Source organism: Pempheris klunzingeri, chromosome 6, assembly GCF_042242105.1.
Source record: "Pempheris klunzingeri isolate RE-2024b chromosome 6, fPemKlu1.hap1, whole genome shotgun sequence".
Taxonomy (NCBI): Eukaryota; Metazoa; Chordata; class Actinopteri; order Acropomatiformes; family Pempheridae; genus Pempheris; species Pempheris klunzingeri.
The window spans coordinates 13,799,568-13,818,165 of NC_092017.1; the positions used below are offsets into that span (position 1 = coordinate 13,799,568).

The window sequence follows — 18,598 nt, forward strand, 5'->3', positions numbered from 1 at the left end:
AATACTTTTCTTATGGTTTACCTTACGTATTAGTTATATTCAATTGAAATGCAAAGAAAGAAAGAAAGACAGACTTTATTGATCCCCGGGGGGTAATACCGTATTCCCCATCCATCCTCAAGTCGTATCGAACACTGTATTGTTATAGGAACTTGCGCCCTGATAATATTGCCATGACAGAGTCACAATTGGTTGCTGTGCCCAAAAATTCAATCATATCTGCAGATGAGATGTGTTCTCCTTGTGTGCCAAAACCCTGGAATAGTCTAATAGTCTTATTGTAAGGTTGACTCTGTAAACCTGCCTCAATTCTTTACATGTAATTGTGCTTTTAATATAAAGAGCTTTGACTTTCTTCTATGAAAGATAAAACAGACTGTAAGTAAAGCCATTAGTAGCAGTAGTAGTAATAGAAGTGATATTAGTATTAGTTGGGGGTTACATCTTGATTCAAAAATATAAATGGATTTCACAGCCCTGATGATGAGTGAAAGTGGGGAAGCAGGTCAAAGCCTGCTAGCCTGCTAGACTTGGATAAATAAGATGGTGCTAATCCATGCATAAATTTAGACAAAAAAAACGGACCTTGATGTCAGCTCTAGGTTGAATAGGCAGCCAGTGTAATGAGGCAAGAATCTGTGTACTGCGGTCAAATTTATTTGATCTACCTGTAATGAGAATTCTAACTGCTGTATTTTGAACAAGGTGGACGTGTTTGGTGGAAACTTAAGGCTGGAGCAGGTGACATTAAAAGAACCCAGTTTTGCTGAAACAAAGGAGTGTATCATTAATTCTGTGTCAGCTACTGATAGGGTGGGATGTATTCTAGTTGTGAGTGCAGTTTTTGTAATATGAGATGCAAAATGCAGAGAAAACAGATGCTGAAAAATTGTATAGCAATCAAAGCGAAGGGTAATCTATGAAAATAACTGTATGTGTCTGTCTTAAGGAACAGTTACGCATCAGCTTTATTAGCGTTGGAGAGGACACTGATATAAGTATATATAACAAATTGATAAACTCCAGCATGTTGTCTGTAAAATAGCCACCTCTTTAGTGCATGTGTGTTTGCTGCCTTGCAGTAAGGGACCTTCATGAAATCATGACACTGGATGCCAAATAAGGAGGTCGTCAACATTAAAAAAGAATATTAAAAATTATATATATCATGGATCACCAGTTTAACTCCCATCGTATTTTACTGATACAGCATTTCTCAAATACTCACCACTCTCAAAGCAAGCATCAAAAACCAGGTGTCCTTTTCGCGGCACTCCTGAGTAACCAGGTGGGCTCACCAGCAGTTTGTTTACATTCCCCACCAACGCATCCTCTCCTCCAGTTTCACTGCCTGAAGAATGAGGGCAGAATGTAGGAATAAGATGAGTCTCACTTTATTAGATGTGTTGAGTAAGAAATAGGTTAAATCAGCTTTTTCCTCTCATACAGAATAACACACGGTCTTAGATTGTTGACCTTGAAGTAAAAACATGTGCTGCCATGCTGCCATAAAAAAGACAAATTATTTCAAAGTTAAATGTCTCTTCTTAGAAATAGTGCTATACATCACTTCACATTTTGAACAGGCCAATGCATTTCAACAAGGATTAAAATTATTTCTTTTTACTTCAACAGACTTTGCCTTGAACTGGTTGCAAATGGCCTTTACTCGCTTTAATGAAAGATACTGTCATTCTGATTGGGCTGTGTTATGTTTTATTTCTTTAATTTCATTTTTATGCGTTTATATTTTTATGTATTTTCTGCAAGTGCTTGTTATGTTTAAAATAGAACTTCTCATGAACTGAATGAGAACTTTATTTTAGAAGCAGAGATTTCATTTGTAAAATGCAATTTTATTATATTTGGTCACTTTTTAGGTTGTTTTCTTAACACCTAATAATCCACACTCTGTGCTTCCGTGGCACTGGTGGAAACAGTGCCGCGATGTAATAAGAAATATCTTCAAACCTAATGAAAATCCAAATGCATCGCTGCAAATGAGTACCTGCAAATCACTCCTACCTTGTGTAAGCATAACAAAAAATGATCACAAATTCTGTCTGACATAAACGTCAATGTTTATACTAACAGATCTAATATGTGGTATCATCTGTGTTTTGTATTTGTCACTACAGTTGTGCTGTGGGCATTTGTTAGCGGGCTGTGGCTTTAATTGAGGAGGGAAACGAGAAAAAGCAAGTTACAGTAGCTAAACAAGAGCAATTTCAGTTGGCTAATTAGCTACTCAGCAGCTCACTGTACAGCACTAATCTAGGTAACATAGCTAGCTAGCAGATACTCGTAGCCAATACACCTGCACCACTGTTCGCGTTTTTAAGTGGTTAACATGCCGGCAGTTTCCTGGGGTCCTAACGTGAGTAACATTGCCCGCGTGCAGATGGTTGTATGACTGGATAACGTCTGTAGCAGCAAAGCTAACTCATAGCAAGCAGGTGACATGTCTCTTGTTTACATCCTTCTACCTGCTAGCTAAAAGGTTAGCACACTTAGCGTTAGCGTCAATATAAACACAAGCAGCGAGCCCGAAACACGCAGCTATTATTTATCAGACAACTGGGCTTCGTCCGCCTCTTCCGCTTGTTTAGCAACGAAGGGATAGCCAGGCACGGCTCGTATTTACACACCAGTCTCGACGTCTCTAACAGTGGTCTCCTCCATCTTCCTCTCCATTCTGATACACAGCGGCCGACGCTCTCTGTGTGTTGCCACGGCAACGGAGCGGGAGGCAGAGGGAGAGGCGCTGTGATCTCCTCCATCGGTGCACCGCTGCAGACACGACAGACTCCGGTTTACACATGCACTTCATGAAGGTAAGCTGAGCCAAGTTCGGCTGGTGAATGATAAACACCAAAATACCTGAGCGACAACATTCGGCGATATTGATTTGATATTGATTGGCTCTGCACACTTGGATCCAAGTGCACAAATGATTTAGTTCAGCAAATTCACACAGTGTGCAGTGCTGATCAAAGTCATTTTCTGTACTGCTAATTAGCAGTCTCAACTGCTCTTAGTGTATCTCAGGAAAAGTAAGTAATTTAACATGTTTTACAAACAAACACCAAAATGTGCTGCATTGATACTTACTGTTATTAGCTATAGGAAAAAGCCTCATATGCCAGTGTGCAACATAATATACTTCTGACATTCACGTTCTGCAGGCAACACTAGAAATGATTCCCATTACACTGCCTGTAAACTGCAATCAGTATATTGTACGCGCCTCACTTTTATTGCAGCCATACCTGCATTTTTAATGGTATTTTCAGAGAAAAAAAGCCAATCATTGCAGGCAGCAGCCAGAGATTCTGAATTATCCTGTAGATTGATTAAAGCTGGAGGTTTTCTAGACAATTGGAGCATAGATGTCATCAAGGCCAATCAAGCCTGGCCCTATTCCTTTCCCATTACAAAGGCTGCACCTGATTAAGTACATCAAATGAGTAGCCGCACAACTCCTGGAGCAAGAGGCATACAGGCTGCTGCTAATTTTCAGGTTATAAGCTGTGTGTAACAGGACCAAATGAATAAGACCAGGGAGAGGGCAATGATTTTTCTCTCTGTGTGTGATCTGTATTTGATGGCAAGCATCAACAGGCCGCTGAGTAGATAGGTCGGACTGATTATTTCTCAGATGACAGGAAGAGAATACAGAGCTGCTGTGTAATATTTCGTTAAAATTGAAAATTGAATAGCTGTCCTCCATGCTATGTCATTCCTTTAACACTATGCCAATTAAAGAGCTCTATGGTGGTACAATCATTCATTTTCAAGACAGAGATTGAAATTGAATTATGGAGCATGAGAAGAATGAATTAGATACGCTACATGTTTCCCTTGTTTCTCAGCTCTTATCAAATAGAGAGACTGCATAGGAGTAGTTGAATTTACTGCAAGATCCTGGCTTGTGTCTGCCAGAGTTGGTGCACGTGAGATATTGTTTGTAACCTGATCATATTTGGTTTTTGGCTTGTGACAGACAGAATTTGAGTAAGAACATTATTTGCGGTATTGGTTCAGTTGTAACTAAAATAAAACATGAGAAGATCGTTCACATATGTTAAGTTTTGATGTCTCAAACTGTGATGTTTGGAATTTGGATGACATTTTCTAAAAATATTCATATATTTAAATCTACCAATAACAACCACTTAGATGCAATGCCTAACTTGCACTGTGTTCAACGGCACATGGTATGTGTAACGTGAAGCAAAGTGTCACACTTGAACTTCATAACCCAAGAGTCTGTGGTGCTTTAATGATGTTGAAATGTGTAGAAGTTTATTACAGAAAAACTTTAAGTCAGATTAAGTCTTCTTCTTGATGGCTTTCCTTTTCTTTTAAAGCTTCACAATCAATATTGGTGTTTCCTCTTTTAAAACATGTCTGAAGAGGGAGAAAATATAGCAACACTTTCAACAATAACCCCTCTTTTTTTCTACCCAAGTACCATTCTGCATACATGCAGTATGTTTCCTGTCATGATGCCTACAAAGTGCAGCAATGATTTAACGCGCACATCCATCACTGGGAAACAGAATAACATGAAAGAGAAGTACAGTCCACATCATGGTCTCTCAAATTTTAATTATCTCTCAGGAGAGTGTATTTATACATGCTTATCAAAACATTTTTGACCTCTGATGATTTCTGAACTTATGAATGTGCTTCGCGCGTAGACATCTCTGTCATGGTTTAATACAGAATCTCCAGTAACATTAAAAAATTGTGGCTGTTTTAAGCGTGGGTGGTGTGACTAGGGGACACGCCGCACTATCACAATCCCGTGCAGAACGTATCACAAACCCCTTGGGGAAACAGTAGCTTTGGCACACCAAAGGTATTTTAAGTCTAGCTTTTCATTCTCTCAGAGAGATAAGTTTTCTTCTAAACTGTAAATGATCAAAAAAGTCAGTGCTTGTAGCTCAGTGCCATAACTGAAAGAAAGAAAAAAAAAACACCACAAAAAAAATTCTTGTTTATGTTTCCAGCCTGAAGCTCGAGTGTGTGTGTGTGTGTGTGTGTGTGTGTGTGTGTGTGTGTGTGTGTGTGTGTGTGTGTGTGTGTGTGTGTGTGTGTGTGTGTGTGTGTGTGTGTGTGTGTGTGTGTGTGTGTGTGTGTGCTGAGGGAGCAAATCTATGTTTTTATATTTGTATTCCAGCAAGAACAGGGAAACCCTTTTTACTCAGGCCAGCTAAGGACTTCCACATGTAAAGTCCATCATCAATGAAGGAGGAAGTCATGCAAAAATCAAAACACAAGTGGCAGCTAGTTGGCGACGGGTGGTTGTGAGAGGCAGGATGGAGGTTTGGTTGGGGGGTGTGCAGAGACCAGCCGGCAGTACACAGAGAATCACTATGGTGACAGCAATCAGGGGGCTCAGGGGAGTGAGGCTTGGTGAGAGAGGAAGGCTTGAGAGGCAGCTGACTGAGGAATCAGCCCTCACTCTGGATGATTCAACTGACAGCTCCCCCCAGGGCTCTGCCGGACCAGCCATCCCCAGAGACCACGGGCTTTACAGAACAGGGATGTGGCTAGCAGCCCTTTTCTGAGAAAAAAAAACAGAATTTAAGCCAAGACAGTACAACAGTGCCGTATCACAGTGATGCCATTGATGATACTTTCACATATCCTGGTGCTGATGAAAATGTAAAAAAAAAAAAAAAAAGAAAAATGTGCTAATTTAAAACATGTAAATAATATTTAAATATATATAACACATTCTTGATAAGTCTGACTATATATCTTTTTGTTTTCCTATTTTACATGAACATCTGTTAAAACTAACAGTTTGCTAACACTTCCTCTGCTTTGTACCTCGCCGTTATCCCTTCTCTCACCCATTAATCGTCACCCTCTCCTCTCTCTTTATCAGTCACTTCCTCTGTCTCTCTGTCCCTTTCTCCCTCCCTCTCTGCCATGCTGGACAGTGTCCATCTAAACAGATGGTCCAGTGTCAATAGGCTGCTATTAACTGGCCGCTCTCCCCACTCTGATCCAAGACAGCAAAAAGCACATTCAAAGCACAGAGAATAAATTCTCTGCCACTCTGATCGGGCCACGGGTAAGACACCACTATGATTAGCATTAGTGAAGATGATGGCGATCTCAATCACTCTGTCAGCATCATTTTAATGAAATATTTTGTTTTCCCCTTAAACAGAGGCTTCGATTTCATAAACATTTTGCCTTCCAGCTACAGTGCACTGAGTCATACTCAGTGAAATCTCTCAGGTGTTATCGACTGAAACCAAGAATGCAGTGAATCATATCTTTGGCAGAAGTCTCCCTAATCTTTTTTTTTTTTTACTTGTTTATTTGTTCCGTAGTTGGGATCTCCTGCCATGCCTGTGACTGGCTGCTTCGTCATCTCCCTGCCACACCCTGCTGGGGAAAAGGACATCCACCTGACCTTGATGCTCACATCAGCCCAACCCTCACTTTTTCCCTCTGCTGCCTATTACTGAGAGGTACCATTCATTTCCACTCTCTTGAGGTCTCTTGATAGTGTAAAGGTTTTATTACATTCCATTACTTGACGTGTAGCTGGCACAGAAACGCCTCAAAGTAAGCGCTGAATTATTTCCTTCCCAAAAGTCTTTGATAGTTCTTTGCCACACTTGAGTCCACAACCTGTTTTTGCAAGAGCCATAATAAGATAACAGTACTGAATATTCACATCCCCGACCAATCCATTTATCCCTGGTTGTATGTTTGATCTGGTCAGGGAGAGCTACTGTAAGTGCAAACGTTCCTTCACCATTTATGGCTGTGTCTTATAGACACACATAAAAAGAGGAGAAGAGAGGAAAATCTAAAAGATAGGAGTGGCACGGAGAGGAAGGGATGTGGCGGCGATGGTGTCGCTGTTGCTAGAACAGTCTTCCCACCTTGTGGTAGCACAGTGAACTGTAGCTGCATCAATGCGTGAGCAATGGGGGGAGAGAGAGCGAGAGTGATGCAGAGAGATGGAGTGAGGGAGGTAGAGCGAGAGAGGGAGGGAGAGCAAAGGAGAGAGCCAGAGGGAGTGATACAGAGAAAGAGAGAGGAGAGAGAGAGAGAGAGAAAAAGGGAGGGGAGTTTAAACTAAGTGCTATGTTGTGGGACAGGCTAATCTGCTAGCGAGCAGTGTGAGGATCGGAGCGTATTGTGTGAGCCAGTGTGCGGGGGACAGATAAGGGAGCCAGCCAGCCCGCCAGCCCGACCCACCGACCCACCGACTGCCTGACTGCCTGTTTTAATGTGCTGACTCTGGGGAGATTAAAAAAAAACAGCATATTGACTCCTTAGACGTGTGCGGAGACCCTGGGCACAAACGCCACTACTACAGCCACAGCCAGCAGAGGTGCATCAGCAGACAGGGGAGAAAGAAAGAATAGAGCACTGAAAAATCACAACTCCAAAATCAGAAAATTAAAGAGGATTTTTTTATCCCCCTCTTTTTTCAATTTATTTCATTTTTTCTTTCTTTCTTTCTTTCTTTCTTTTTTGTGTTCCCGGGACTGACTCCCAACCGTAGAAAAGAAAAAGGGGAGCAAAGAACTGAAGAGAATCTGAAAATAAACGGACAGAACGAAAAAAGCACCGAATCTGAACATGTTCGAAATAAGCCGAACACTCAACGCCGCTTTGTTGAGCAATGAGGTAAAGAGATTTGGATTTGCTTCTTTCTCCACACCTCACCTGTGTATGTCTGCTGCCAACCATTCTGTCATGTGTGTTATTGTATGTCCGTGCTTGTGCGTGTCTGTACACTTCTGTATGCTCATAGCAAGAAGACAGAAGGGGTGATTGATAACAACAGATGTTTATTATGTTTCCTGGGCACGATAGTCGGTACGGAGAAAAAGGGACTGCTACGCTTCTCACTCTCAACCTGGCTTGTAATAATAAATGGAGAGCTAGCGCCTAGACTTCATATCCACCCATTGTAACAAAACCAAGGTAGCTATCAAGCCCATCCAACATAGACTTGCTGGGGCTAAAATTGTATGTGTGCCTTCATGTGCACGTACAGTATGTCTGTAAGCGTGAGTGTGTATGCTTGTATGAGTGTGTGCTCACACATATATTTGTGTGAGAGCAAAGTGTTCTGTAATCCCCCTCTACCTCCTCTTTCTTCATGTCCCCCGACCCCACTCCCTCTTCTGTCCTTTACCATCCTCACTGTCCTTCCTACCTGCTGTTATCCGTTCTCCTTCCCCTCTCTCACACCCTTTTCCCCTCTCTCTCTCTCTCTCTCTCTCTCTCTCTCTCTCTCTCTCTCTCTCTCTCTCTCCACCCCTGTCCTCCTGTGTCTATGTATGAGTGTGTGTGTTCTGTGAGCAGCATCTCAAGATGATGGCGAGGTACGGGCAGCTCTCGGGACTAGCAGCCAGTGGCGTGGGCTCCGTCCCCGAGACGCACTCGCCGCTATTTCCCAGGGATCTCCTGTCATCGCCAGCCCAGATGGGCTACAGGTCGCCCCTGGTAAGAGGATAGACAGACCAATATATCTCCATCTCTTTAATGAACACAGGCAAGCATAATACCAAGAAAAGAAACAGGGTAAAAAGAAGAGGTGGTAGTTTGTATGTGTGAATCTGTGTTTGTGTTGTGTGTGTGTGTGTGTGTGTGTGCGTGTGTGTGTGTGTGTGTCTGTGCGGAAAAGAGCAAAAGGGCAGAAAGAGAGCAAATCAATTGTGGGATTCTGCCTGTATCCCCAATGGATAGTATTAGTAAATATTTACATTGTTATGTTTGTTCAATTACGGACGCCTACTCTGTCTTTAGCCTCTACCAGTCAGACTGTTATCAAGGGAATTTGAGGTGTTTGTGTGTGTGCATGGAAGTGCAAGAGTGTGTTTGTGTGAGTAACATATTTTATGATTGTTATATTTTGCCAATTCTGTTCGCATCTGCGGTATTGCATTTAATGTTTGTATTTGCCCCTTGATGGTGATTTGACTTTCATAGTAAATTAATGAACAGGCATTAGCAATGCTTCTACAGTTGTACCGTTTTGAACTTTATGCAACACCCTCGGATAGAAAAAAGGATAGGTTATTTTTGCAACACCCTTAGGAGACACACAGTTGTCTATAATGACAGATTTCAAATGACATTTGATCAAAGCTATCAGTCTAATTCAATTCCAATAAACATCTAACAAGGCACATTAACAGAGGAAGCAGGAGAGCAGTAGATAGATGGGATATTTTGCAATGGAGACAGTTACTCTGCCATTTACATAGAAAAGATTACTTCAAGGGGAAGGGAATGAGAGAGAGAGAGAAAAAGGGGCATGAGAAAACCCTGAGCGTTTAGGCAAAAGCGTTGTAAGAAAATCCCTGACTCGCCGCATTAAAGCGACATGAAGCTGTGGGTGTCTAATCCGCTGTGGGCTCTTCATTGGTTCGGCTCCCCTTCAAACTGGCTCAGATCCACACCCCAGAGCCTCCCGGAAGCCTTCATAACCCACTGTCATGCTGCTGACTGTACCCAGGGGTTTCCGTCAACTGTATGCAAATGCACAGTGAGGATAAGCAGTGAAATACGTCCGTTAGGAGTTGAGCTTCAGAAATGTTTTTCAGTTTTGGCTTTGAATTCTTACACAAGTTCAAAGACGTCTGTCCATTGTTTTGTTGTTATTATACAGCACACAAAATGACTGTGTTTTCCACTGCCCATTTAGACTCTCAACAGTGTTATCTACCATTTGCATAAAGTTGCTGGACCATAAATTATTTGTTGAAACCAGTTGAACTAATTAGATTGATTTAGTATATAAATATGATTAATGTGTTAACAAAGAGTATTTTGATGTATCTTATCAGCATCTTATGGGATGCACAAACAGATTTTGAGGTAATTACTCAACCAGCCAGATGACCAGGTTACATAAAATCTGTCAAAAAAAGTACAATGAGAAAATTCATTCAAAACATCGTCATTAATAACTGAGTGACTATAAGCTTTCATAGCTTCATACATAGTTACATTTCTGGCAAAACGGTTTGATATTGCTTTATTTTTGTGATTTTGCGCATTTGTCATCTGCGTTGCTGGTGATGAGGCATGTTCCTTGTGCGTGTATGTGTGTGTGGGGGGGTGTGGGTGTGGGCGATTGAGCGTGTGCATAAGCGTATATATGCTTGTGTATGCTTTGGAAATGTGCGTGTGTGTGCGCATGATTACCCTGGTTAAAAAACACCATCGTTATAGTGATTAATGGTGCCTTCATTAAGCACAGCAAGATCATTTGCATACATTAGATAAATGTGGTGGAAGATTCTGGTGGCTTTGGTGTGTAAAGCCTCAAAAGCAGCATCACAGTTTGTGATTGTATCAAAACGGAAATACAATTCTATTCCGGCAGCAAAACATTGCTCCGTATGTCAAAAATGCTGTACATTCGTTGTTTTATAAAACTGTTATATTATCCATTTATCTATTCATCTATTTTATCTATGAATTAAGACAGTACAGTGTATTTCCATTTAATGCACCACTGCATTAAATGAGTGTTTTGATAAATGAATAAGTCGCTGAATGGTTTCATTCTCCAACACAGTATACGCCTGCAGCAAAGTTTACCATTACTTCCCCTGGTAACACTGTCTATTCAGTTTATTAAGAGCCTTTGTGTGTGCTCGTGCTACATGTCTTATCTCTGGGCGTCTGTTTGCGTGTGTTCATGCTCTCGGTGTGCATCTTTTAAGCTATGGGACAGTGCATTTAAAAGAGCATTCAAAGAATTGAATTCTGAGCCCATCAGAATCCAGCACAGGGAGGAGAGATTCAGCATGCAGTTAATGAAATTTAGACTGATTTTCGCTTTTTCAAAATGAGCGTCCGCATTATCAGTTTACAGTATTAGGATGACCAGGCAAATCTCAGTCACAAACAACGCAGATGCAGATTAAAAAAAAAATGTGAGCAAAAACTGAATTGCAAATTATTCCGTATTCCAGTCACTGAGATCTAATTTTCAAAAGCCCACATCTAAAAACCTGCAGTGCACCGTGCTTCAGAGCTGAATACTGTTAATTTGTAGAAAGCTTCGCTGATTACCCACTGCAGGCAGCTGCCGTTCTCTATGTGACACTAGGCTTTGTTTGACAACTCCAATCTTTTCTGTTTCAACATTAAAAAAAAAAAGAAGGTAGCATTTCAGACCTTCTTGAAAAGGTTCATCATCACCACAACAACAAACAGGCAGAGGAGGAAGAAAGAGAGAGGGGGTACATGACACGGATGCTGGCAAACGTGCGTAGCTACGGTATATTAGCAGCAAGAAGATAGTTAGAGGTCATCTCTATTTCATAACAATGATTAGCTCCTTCCATCTGCCGCTTGCTGCACTTCCCCTTTCCTTGATTGCAGTGTTCTCTATATTCAGGAAATTAGTTCATTTATGCTTCACAACCCGGCTGAACGACGCCACAGAGGGAAAAAGACGCTTATAGTCAGAAAAACAGAGGGATGGAGATATGTGCAAAATACAACATTGGCAATAACGCGATCACGCCACAAGTACAATGGTGGCTGATTAATGCAGGACTGACAAAAAGAAATGTGGCTGTTGTGTAATATTTTATATATTTTACTAACATCAACCATTAAGTGATCTGCCAAAAAGACAAAAACAACTATTTTAGGGATTCAAAAATGTTTGTAAGACAATAAGAGCAAACAAGACAAGGCCAAAATATACCTTTTATCTCATTTTATCCCCATTCGATTGAACTGCTATTACAGCAGCACATAGTCTGGAGGTTTGACGTAGTGCAGTGATAAAAAGACATGCTAGTCAGCCTCAGCATCCCTATAGCTTAAATCAGACTGAAGTAGGTTATGACTGCACCATGCCACAGAATTTACATGCAGCAGCTCTGTGCGTGTGTGCACATCATGTCATGTTTGCACTTGATACGAGCACATGTGGTGTGTCAGTTACAGGGAACGCAGAAGAGAGGCTGTGAGACACTGCAAAGGGGGCCTGAAGGGTTCAGATTTGTTGGAAGAGCTGTATATGTATGTGTGTGTGTGTGTGTGTGTGTGTGTGTGTGTGTGTGTGTGTGTGTGTGTGTGTGTGTGTGTGGGTGTGTGTGCTGGCCACCAGTGCTGCAGGGAGGGCCTAGAGATCAGCAGCTGAGCCTGTGTCCCGCTGGGAGCCATCACTGCAGAATGGAGCAGGTGTCTGCAGGCTCATGCACACACACACGCATATACACACACACAAACACACACTGTAAAGCTAAGTGAACTCTCTCTCTCTCTCCTCACTGTCTCTGCCTCTGACTCTCTGAGTTTTTTAGTGCACACCAAACCCTGCAATTTAGCCCATCCGCCGGATGCCTTTTAGTGTGTATTTCATCACACGTTACAATGTTTTTGATCATTACCTATTTTTCTTCCCTATCGACTCTGTAGATGAGACATAAAAAAGGCTGGAGATGAGGATGTGATCCATAAACTATTGTCTAACAACAGCATGGCCTGGTGCAGCAACACAAGCGCCCACGCCCAACCAAAGGTCACTTTTCTCTGCATTCAGGTACTTTGACCTGGAAGTAATGACCTGTAATTTCAACTATAAAATGGCAGTGGCAGGATCCAGGGTTTCTGACTAGAGTCCGTGCACTGCTGCACACTAGTCATTCATGACAAAACAGCAGTAACACACTGATCGTGTCACTTCAACAAACACTGAGTAATTATTATAGAGGTGGGCGAAGAGCACAACCCATAATCCAAACATAAACAAAAGGTTCGCCTCCACCACCAAAAACCAAAGCAGAAGACTTTAACCTGCTATTATTCCAACACTGATTGACAGGTCTTTTAATACATGGATTAACATAACTAAATCGAAGCTATTCAAGTTTTCTGATAATTATAATGTTTGTAAAAATAGCAATAAAACATGCTGATGTCTTTAATTATAATCTGTTAACAAAAAAAGGAAACACAGGAGGGGGTTTGAGTCAGTCTCCTAATATTTTTCCCAAAAACAAAAAAAAAAGGGCACTTTAGGTAATACAAAATGGAAAAATTGAAAACACAATCATGTAAACCTCACCCATAATGAAAAGCAAGCGGGCAAACATAATTATCACAGTTTATATAGTGCTGGATTATATGTCCGTGGTGGGCCTGTGAAATCTTCTTGGGATTTACCTCAAGTCAGTGGCTGCATTTGTACAGTTCAATAGGCTGAATAAACTAAATAATCTCACTTCCTGCTGTTCATTTTTCTTCTTTAATTCAAAAAAAAAAAAATCCCACGTCTGCTCTTTGTGTGGAAGGAGAAAGCATTTAATTTCAGAGACAAATTTGTTGCCTCTCTTGGACAATGTTTTCACATCCAGTTACAGTTATTTCATTCAGCTTAAAAGGATAAATGGAGAAAGAATAATGAAACAGACAAGACTGCAGAGAAAGTAGCATTGTATTTTCACATTTGGTGAGTCCTTCGTATTTTGCTATTTGCAAACAAACATTTAACTGTTATGATGGAAAAACAGAAAAATGCCTCTGCTGCTGTTTGACAGTGAGGTCAAATTCAGAGGTCTGTGGTTAAATCCTATGTCATTTTTGGTCGACATCATGCTCCCTTTAAAGAGCAGCCTGCGGTGTGCGTTAGATCATGCAGATTTGCTGATTTAATTATAAAACTGACAGTGACATCAAAATGTGCTGTGGATATGTCAGCCTTATAAACTTTGACAAAAGAGGTGTTATCCAGTGGAAGCCCTTTACTGACCTGTCGGCATCTGTGATAATCTCGCTCAAATGGCTTCAGCTCAGTCATCTCCTTCGCACAACGACAAGAGCATTAAATTGTCTTTTTTCAAAAATGACATTAATGGATTATGCCCTTTGTCAATGCCAATTTGAGATATTATATGGAAAAGACAGCCATTTTGTAGGTGAGGATTCCTCATTTTAAGAGCAGTGATGTGAGGAAATGTGCTTTATTGTTGACAGCTCAGTGCCTGTTGATGCCGAGCTGACAAACGCTGCCGATACTTGAGTGATGGCCTGCGTCTGGGATCCTGGCATGTTGATGAACAACACTATTTTTTGTCCTCTTGGAATTGATAGTTTCAAAGCCAATGCGTTTTTATTGATTCACTAATTGCTGGGGATGAGGCAAAGTATCTGCTGTCACCATGAATAAATGATGTATGGCTGACCTGTGCATTAGTGCTGAGGAGGAGTGGCCATTCAAGTTTCAGTAGCTGGCCACTGGCTTCATAGAGAGGTGTCTGGTAGTTGGGTTCTGTATGTTAAGGAAATAGTTTGAAATGTGTGATAGATTTGTTTTTCAATTGATTAGCTTACGTCAGACAGCCGTTCATGAAGGGCAAGCTAAATCAGGATAAGGTACTGGGAAATGATGAAAATACTACAGTTATTTTTATCCACGGGGAGGCTAACAGTAAGTGGTCCCTTTACACAACATCATTATCTGCTAACCCTTTACTCTCTTTAATAATAGATGTATTCTAACAGCAACATTCAGGTTTAAACGGATTAGGATGGAGACAGTCTTGGGCTGTGTATTAGTGACTTTAATGTAATTTACAGGAATATATACATATTTTGTAAAGAACTTATTTCTTTTGAAGAAATCCTAAAATATACCTCTGTCTTTACTGTACATTTACTCATGACTGATACCTTCTTTACAAAATGTCTTGTTATTTTCATAGCGGAAAATAATTTGTTGTGCTGTTGCTAAAAGATTTCTCTCTCTTCAATTGGCTCTGTTTCCACAACAGAAAATAATTGAAACATGTCTCTAAGCATGTAGGCATTTAAACTGAAACCCGGTGGAGTTTTTTCTTGTCGTGCATTGCCCACTTGCTTTTCTTCAAGCATGAGAAAGGGCGGTTAAGCATGAAGTGACATTTGGAGAGCTGGATTTGTGCAGCTCGGGCATGCTTTGGTCCACAGTACCGTAGGCCAGCCCTGTGAAGGACTCTGGCTGCGTCTCATTTCTAAAAGGTTATTCCTTATCAAAAGCCGTAGGGAAGCCATTTTTGGACATCTGATAGTGTGAGATTTTTGATGAGGTTTTAAACATCATTACAGATGGCAGGTGGTGTCTCAGTGACTCACACTTTTCCACCTGAGGTATGAGTCGGAGACTGAGTAAAAGAAGAAAACGCAACCGATTTCTGCAGGGAGATACATGACAGCAGAGATGACTAAAATAAATAATGGAAATAAAAAGTGAGCAGCAGTCTAAAGAATCTCAAGTGGGAAGCTCTGTGTGCTTTGTGGTTCTATGGCTGCACGTGTGTGCATATGTGTGTGTATGTAAGTGGGGGGGGGTTTGTGATTAAAGCCTCCACCAGATGGACCACAGCAGTCGCCCTGTGAGCATGGATGTACCCCGACCGGGATCAAACGCAAACGGGCTGCCGTACCCACATCCCCAAAGCCCACCAATATACCCCATGATTCACTGACCCACCACACTGCAGAACTGCCACCGCTTCATTTCACACACACACACCGTCATCCGGTTTAGACATAAATACAGGAGAAAAACAGAAACAACACATTTTGCTAACTCAGTCATCATTCCTCTTTGATATTCAAGACACTCCAAATATGACAATAAAATGCCATTACATTTACTGTACATCAGTGACAATTAACAGCAAGACTAAACTTTATGATCAGTGTGTGAGCTGCTGGCCTGCTGAAGTTGAATGTCACCCCAAGCTGTGGACCACTCTGTTGTCCAAATGGACACTAATCCACCAGAGTCCTGTTGAGAATACACTCTCAGTGCCAGAACACATGCCAGACTCAATAGCCAATGCATAGCTAAGCCTCTCTGGGCACCTCCACAAACCTTCTCTCATTTGTGTTAGGCTACAGCCTCAAAGACCCACCATTATCGCCTCTATGAGAAAAGAACATCGCTGTGTTCGCTTCATAGAGGAGTGAAATAAGCTACTGTTTTCTGGGTTTAATGCATAGATTTAATGTGTTTCCTTGAGTGTTTTCTGTTGTTTTCTCTAGACAAGACACTCATTAATCAAAACACAAAAAGAGTATTTTAAAATAAATCTACAAAAGAAGAGTGTTTCTGCAGAGTTTGCATAGTGACTGAATAAACGTTCACTAGCCGTCCACCGATAGAGACATAGGGTTCAGCCTGAGCTTTCAAACAGCCCCCCGTCACATCTCTGCAGTCTGCAAAGCTCCAGCAATACCAAACAGCTTGGAGTTAAAGTGGAAGAAAGTGGCTGTGACAAATGCAGCACATCCTTGTTCTGGGATCAGCATGAAGAATTCATTTCTGATCTGAAGAGTTTCTACCAGGGAGAGTGACACAGGCAGGGGTTAAGCTGACTGTGTATCATGCCCACTGACATGGAGGGAAGAGGATGTAGGAGGAAAGCTTCAACGAGATTAGTTAAATTTTGCCCAAATACTTTTTAATATAGAGTATTTTTGAGTAAAATGTGCCATTTAGAGGATCCACTTTTTCTAAGTGCCTCCACAAATTCTTACATTCTTAGACTGGCAGGGCCGAGTTGAATTTTGTTGTAGGTTTTTCTGAAGCAAAATGTTGACTCTTTATTCAATCAACACCAGAAACACTGAACTCAAAGCACCGAGCTGTAACTCAGTAATTAACATTGCATTGTCAATCATGATCTCAACATGTTTTCATTCCTTTTAGTTAGTTTGTCAGCAGGATGTCTCAAAACTGACTGAATGAATATCCATGGCTTTGAAATAATAAGCACATTTTAGATTTGTTCCCCTAAATTCAAGATTTGGAGCTAATTAGCATCTTTACCCGTAACCATAATAACAGTGGAGACAGAGATTTTACAGCAAAATCACACTCACTATATGACTTGAAGATAAAATGCAAGATTTGTGCTTGATGTCTTTGTTTGTAAGAGCAAGTTAGAGAATTCTATCATCGAAGGCGATGGTTTGTGTTCCTCTAATGCCGCCGAGGGCTTTATGTTGGCAAGTCTTTGCCCTGGTGAATTGGGATTTTCTTACAGTGTACACAGACTTTTCTTCTCATCTGTGCCCATTTAGTGTTTCAGTGACTGCCTGTGAACTCGACTGTCCTCCCAAGATAATTTAACATCATTTGCTCTCAGTGGTTTAAATAAGGTGCCATTGTGGTGATTCTGCTCCTCCCGCTCAAGGTTTCATCAGTTTCCTATTTGGAGCAGCTTTTGTGGCAGAAGTACTCCCAACTGCTCCCTTCTGTTACTTAAGTGTCAGAGCACCGTGGCACAGACCACCCTACTTTTGCAAACAAAGAGGTGGGCAATTTGATTTGAACATACAACAGCTATGCAGGTGCACTGCGCACCTCTGACCATGAAATTTCTGAAAAATCAGTATCCACACCATGTCTGCCATTGATTTATGAAAATAATGCCTGTGGTCTTAACACTGAAAGGAAGAACAAAAGCCAATTGAGTGCAAACTTCACACTGTTGTCCGGATATTGTGTTAATAGCTGTCTGGCGTCTGGGATGCAGTGATGCTGAGTTTGTCGCTGGGCAGGGAGACGGGCAAGTTGAAGGCTGTGATTCTCATTTGTTGATTGTTACCGGCAGAGGGTGGACACCTGCCAGGAAAGAGGTGATCATCAGTCTGAGTAGCACAGCAAGATGCTACTATTGCCAGAACTTCAATAGAGCAACTAAATCTATCCTTCAAGGGCAAATCAAAAAGCGCCCAAGTAAGCCGCAGCATACTGAGGAGTGTGTTCTGGGCTATTAAATGTATTAGGCTGTTTTACTGCTTAGACTGCTGCGATATTTTGAATTGAAATCAACCGGGCTTGATAAGTACTGCATTGTTCTCTGTAGGCGCGTTAAAAAATACTGTTTTCAGTGTTGCTGCCATACACTGTAAGGGGGATAATTCATTTTCAGATTGGGTTTAATGTCTTGTGTCCTTTGTTGCATTAATTTGCTCTGAACCTGACAAACAATGGCAACTATCAGTTTTCCGACTCTTGTTAATAATCAAGGTGTTTTCCTCCAGCACTTTGAGGTAACACCTCTGCTGGCATCTTCACTTCTCCCCCTTTAAATAGAAGTCTTATTATGCAGAGTGAAACATAAGACAGGTGTTGAAACATTGCGTCTGACAGTTAACAAGACTCAAACAGAGAGCACACTGTCTGCACACTGCATATTCAAACCTGTTATTCTGTGTACGCTATTCTTTGCCCATTTTTTCACATTAGTTATGAGGATACTACGTGTTGGCTGTATATTGTGTATGTAAAGTACCATGCCACCAGCATATTCTATCACTCAAACCTGGACATTCAACGATTTTTCTCAATTTTTCAGGGCGTGGCAGAGATATAGCATCGTGAGTTGGTGTAAGAGCACCACAATGAGTAAGCGAGAGCAATAGGGAGAACATCAGTCAGCAGTTAATCCATTAAGGTCTGTGACTAGGAGGGGTTTAGGGTGGAGAAGCAGGGCAGAATGGAGGGCAGGAGGAGTTCATGACAATTAGCCAGCTCTCTGTTCTCCGAATTAGCAGGCTGGAAGCACAAGCTGAAGCACACTTCTGG

At 41.4% G+C, this 18,598-nt stretch overlaps 2 protein-coding genes across 2 annotated transcripts in view; one reads left to right on the forward strand and one right to left on the reverse strand.

The window, feature by feature from the left end:
* Positions 1 to 2,694, reverse strand: part of agbl4 (AGBL carboxypeptidase 4) — a 281,572-nt gene extending 278,878 nt beyond the window's left edge. Inside the window, exons 1-2 of the mRNA XM_070832739.1 lie at positions 2,649 to 2,694; positions 1,229 to 1,351 (exon numbers count right to left, since the gene is read on the reverse strand). Coding sequence (XP_070688840.1) covers positions 1,229 to 1,351; positions 2,649 to 2,694 — 169 coding nt within the window. The remainder of the gene's footprint in view (positions 1 to 1,228; positions 1,352 to 2,648) is intronic.
* A 4,853-nt stretch (positions 2,695 to 7,547) lies between these two features.
* Positions 7,548 to 18,598, forward strand: part of elavl4 (ELAV like neuron-specific RNA binding protein 4) — a 70,332-nt gene continuing 59,281 nt past the window's right edge. The window contains exon 1 of the mRNA XM_070831950.1: positions 7,548 to 7,668. Within this exon, the coding sequence (XP_070688051.1) occupies positions 7,621 to 7,668 (48 nt within the window). The 5' untranslated portion in view covers positions 7,548 to 7,620. The remainder of the gene's footprint in view (positions 7,669 to 18,598) is intronic.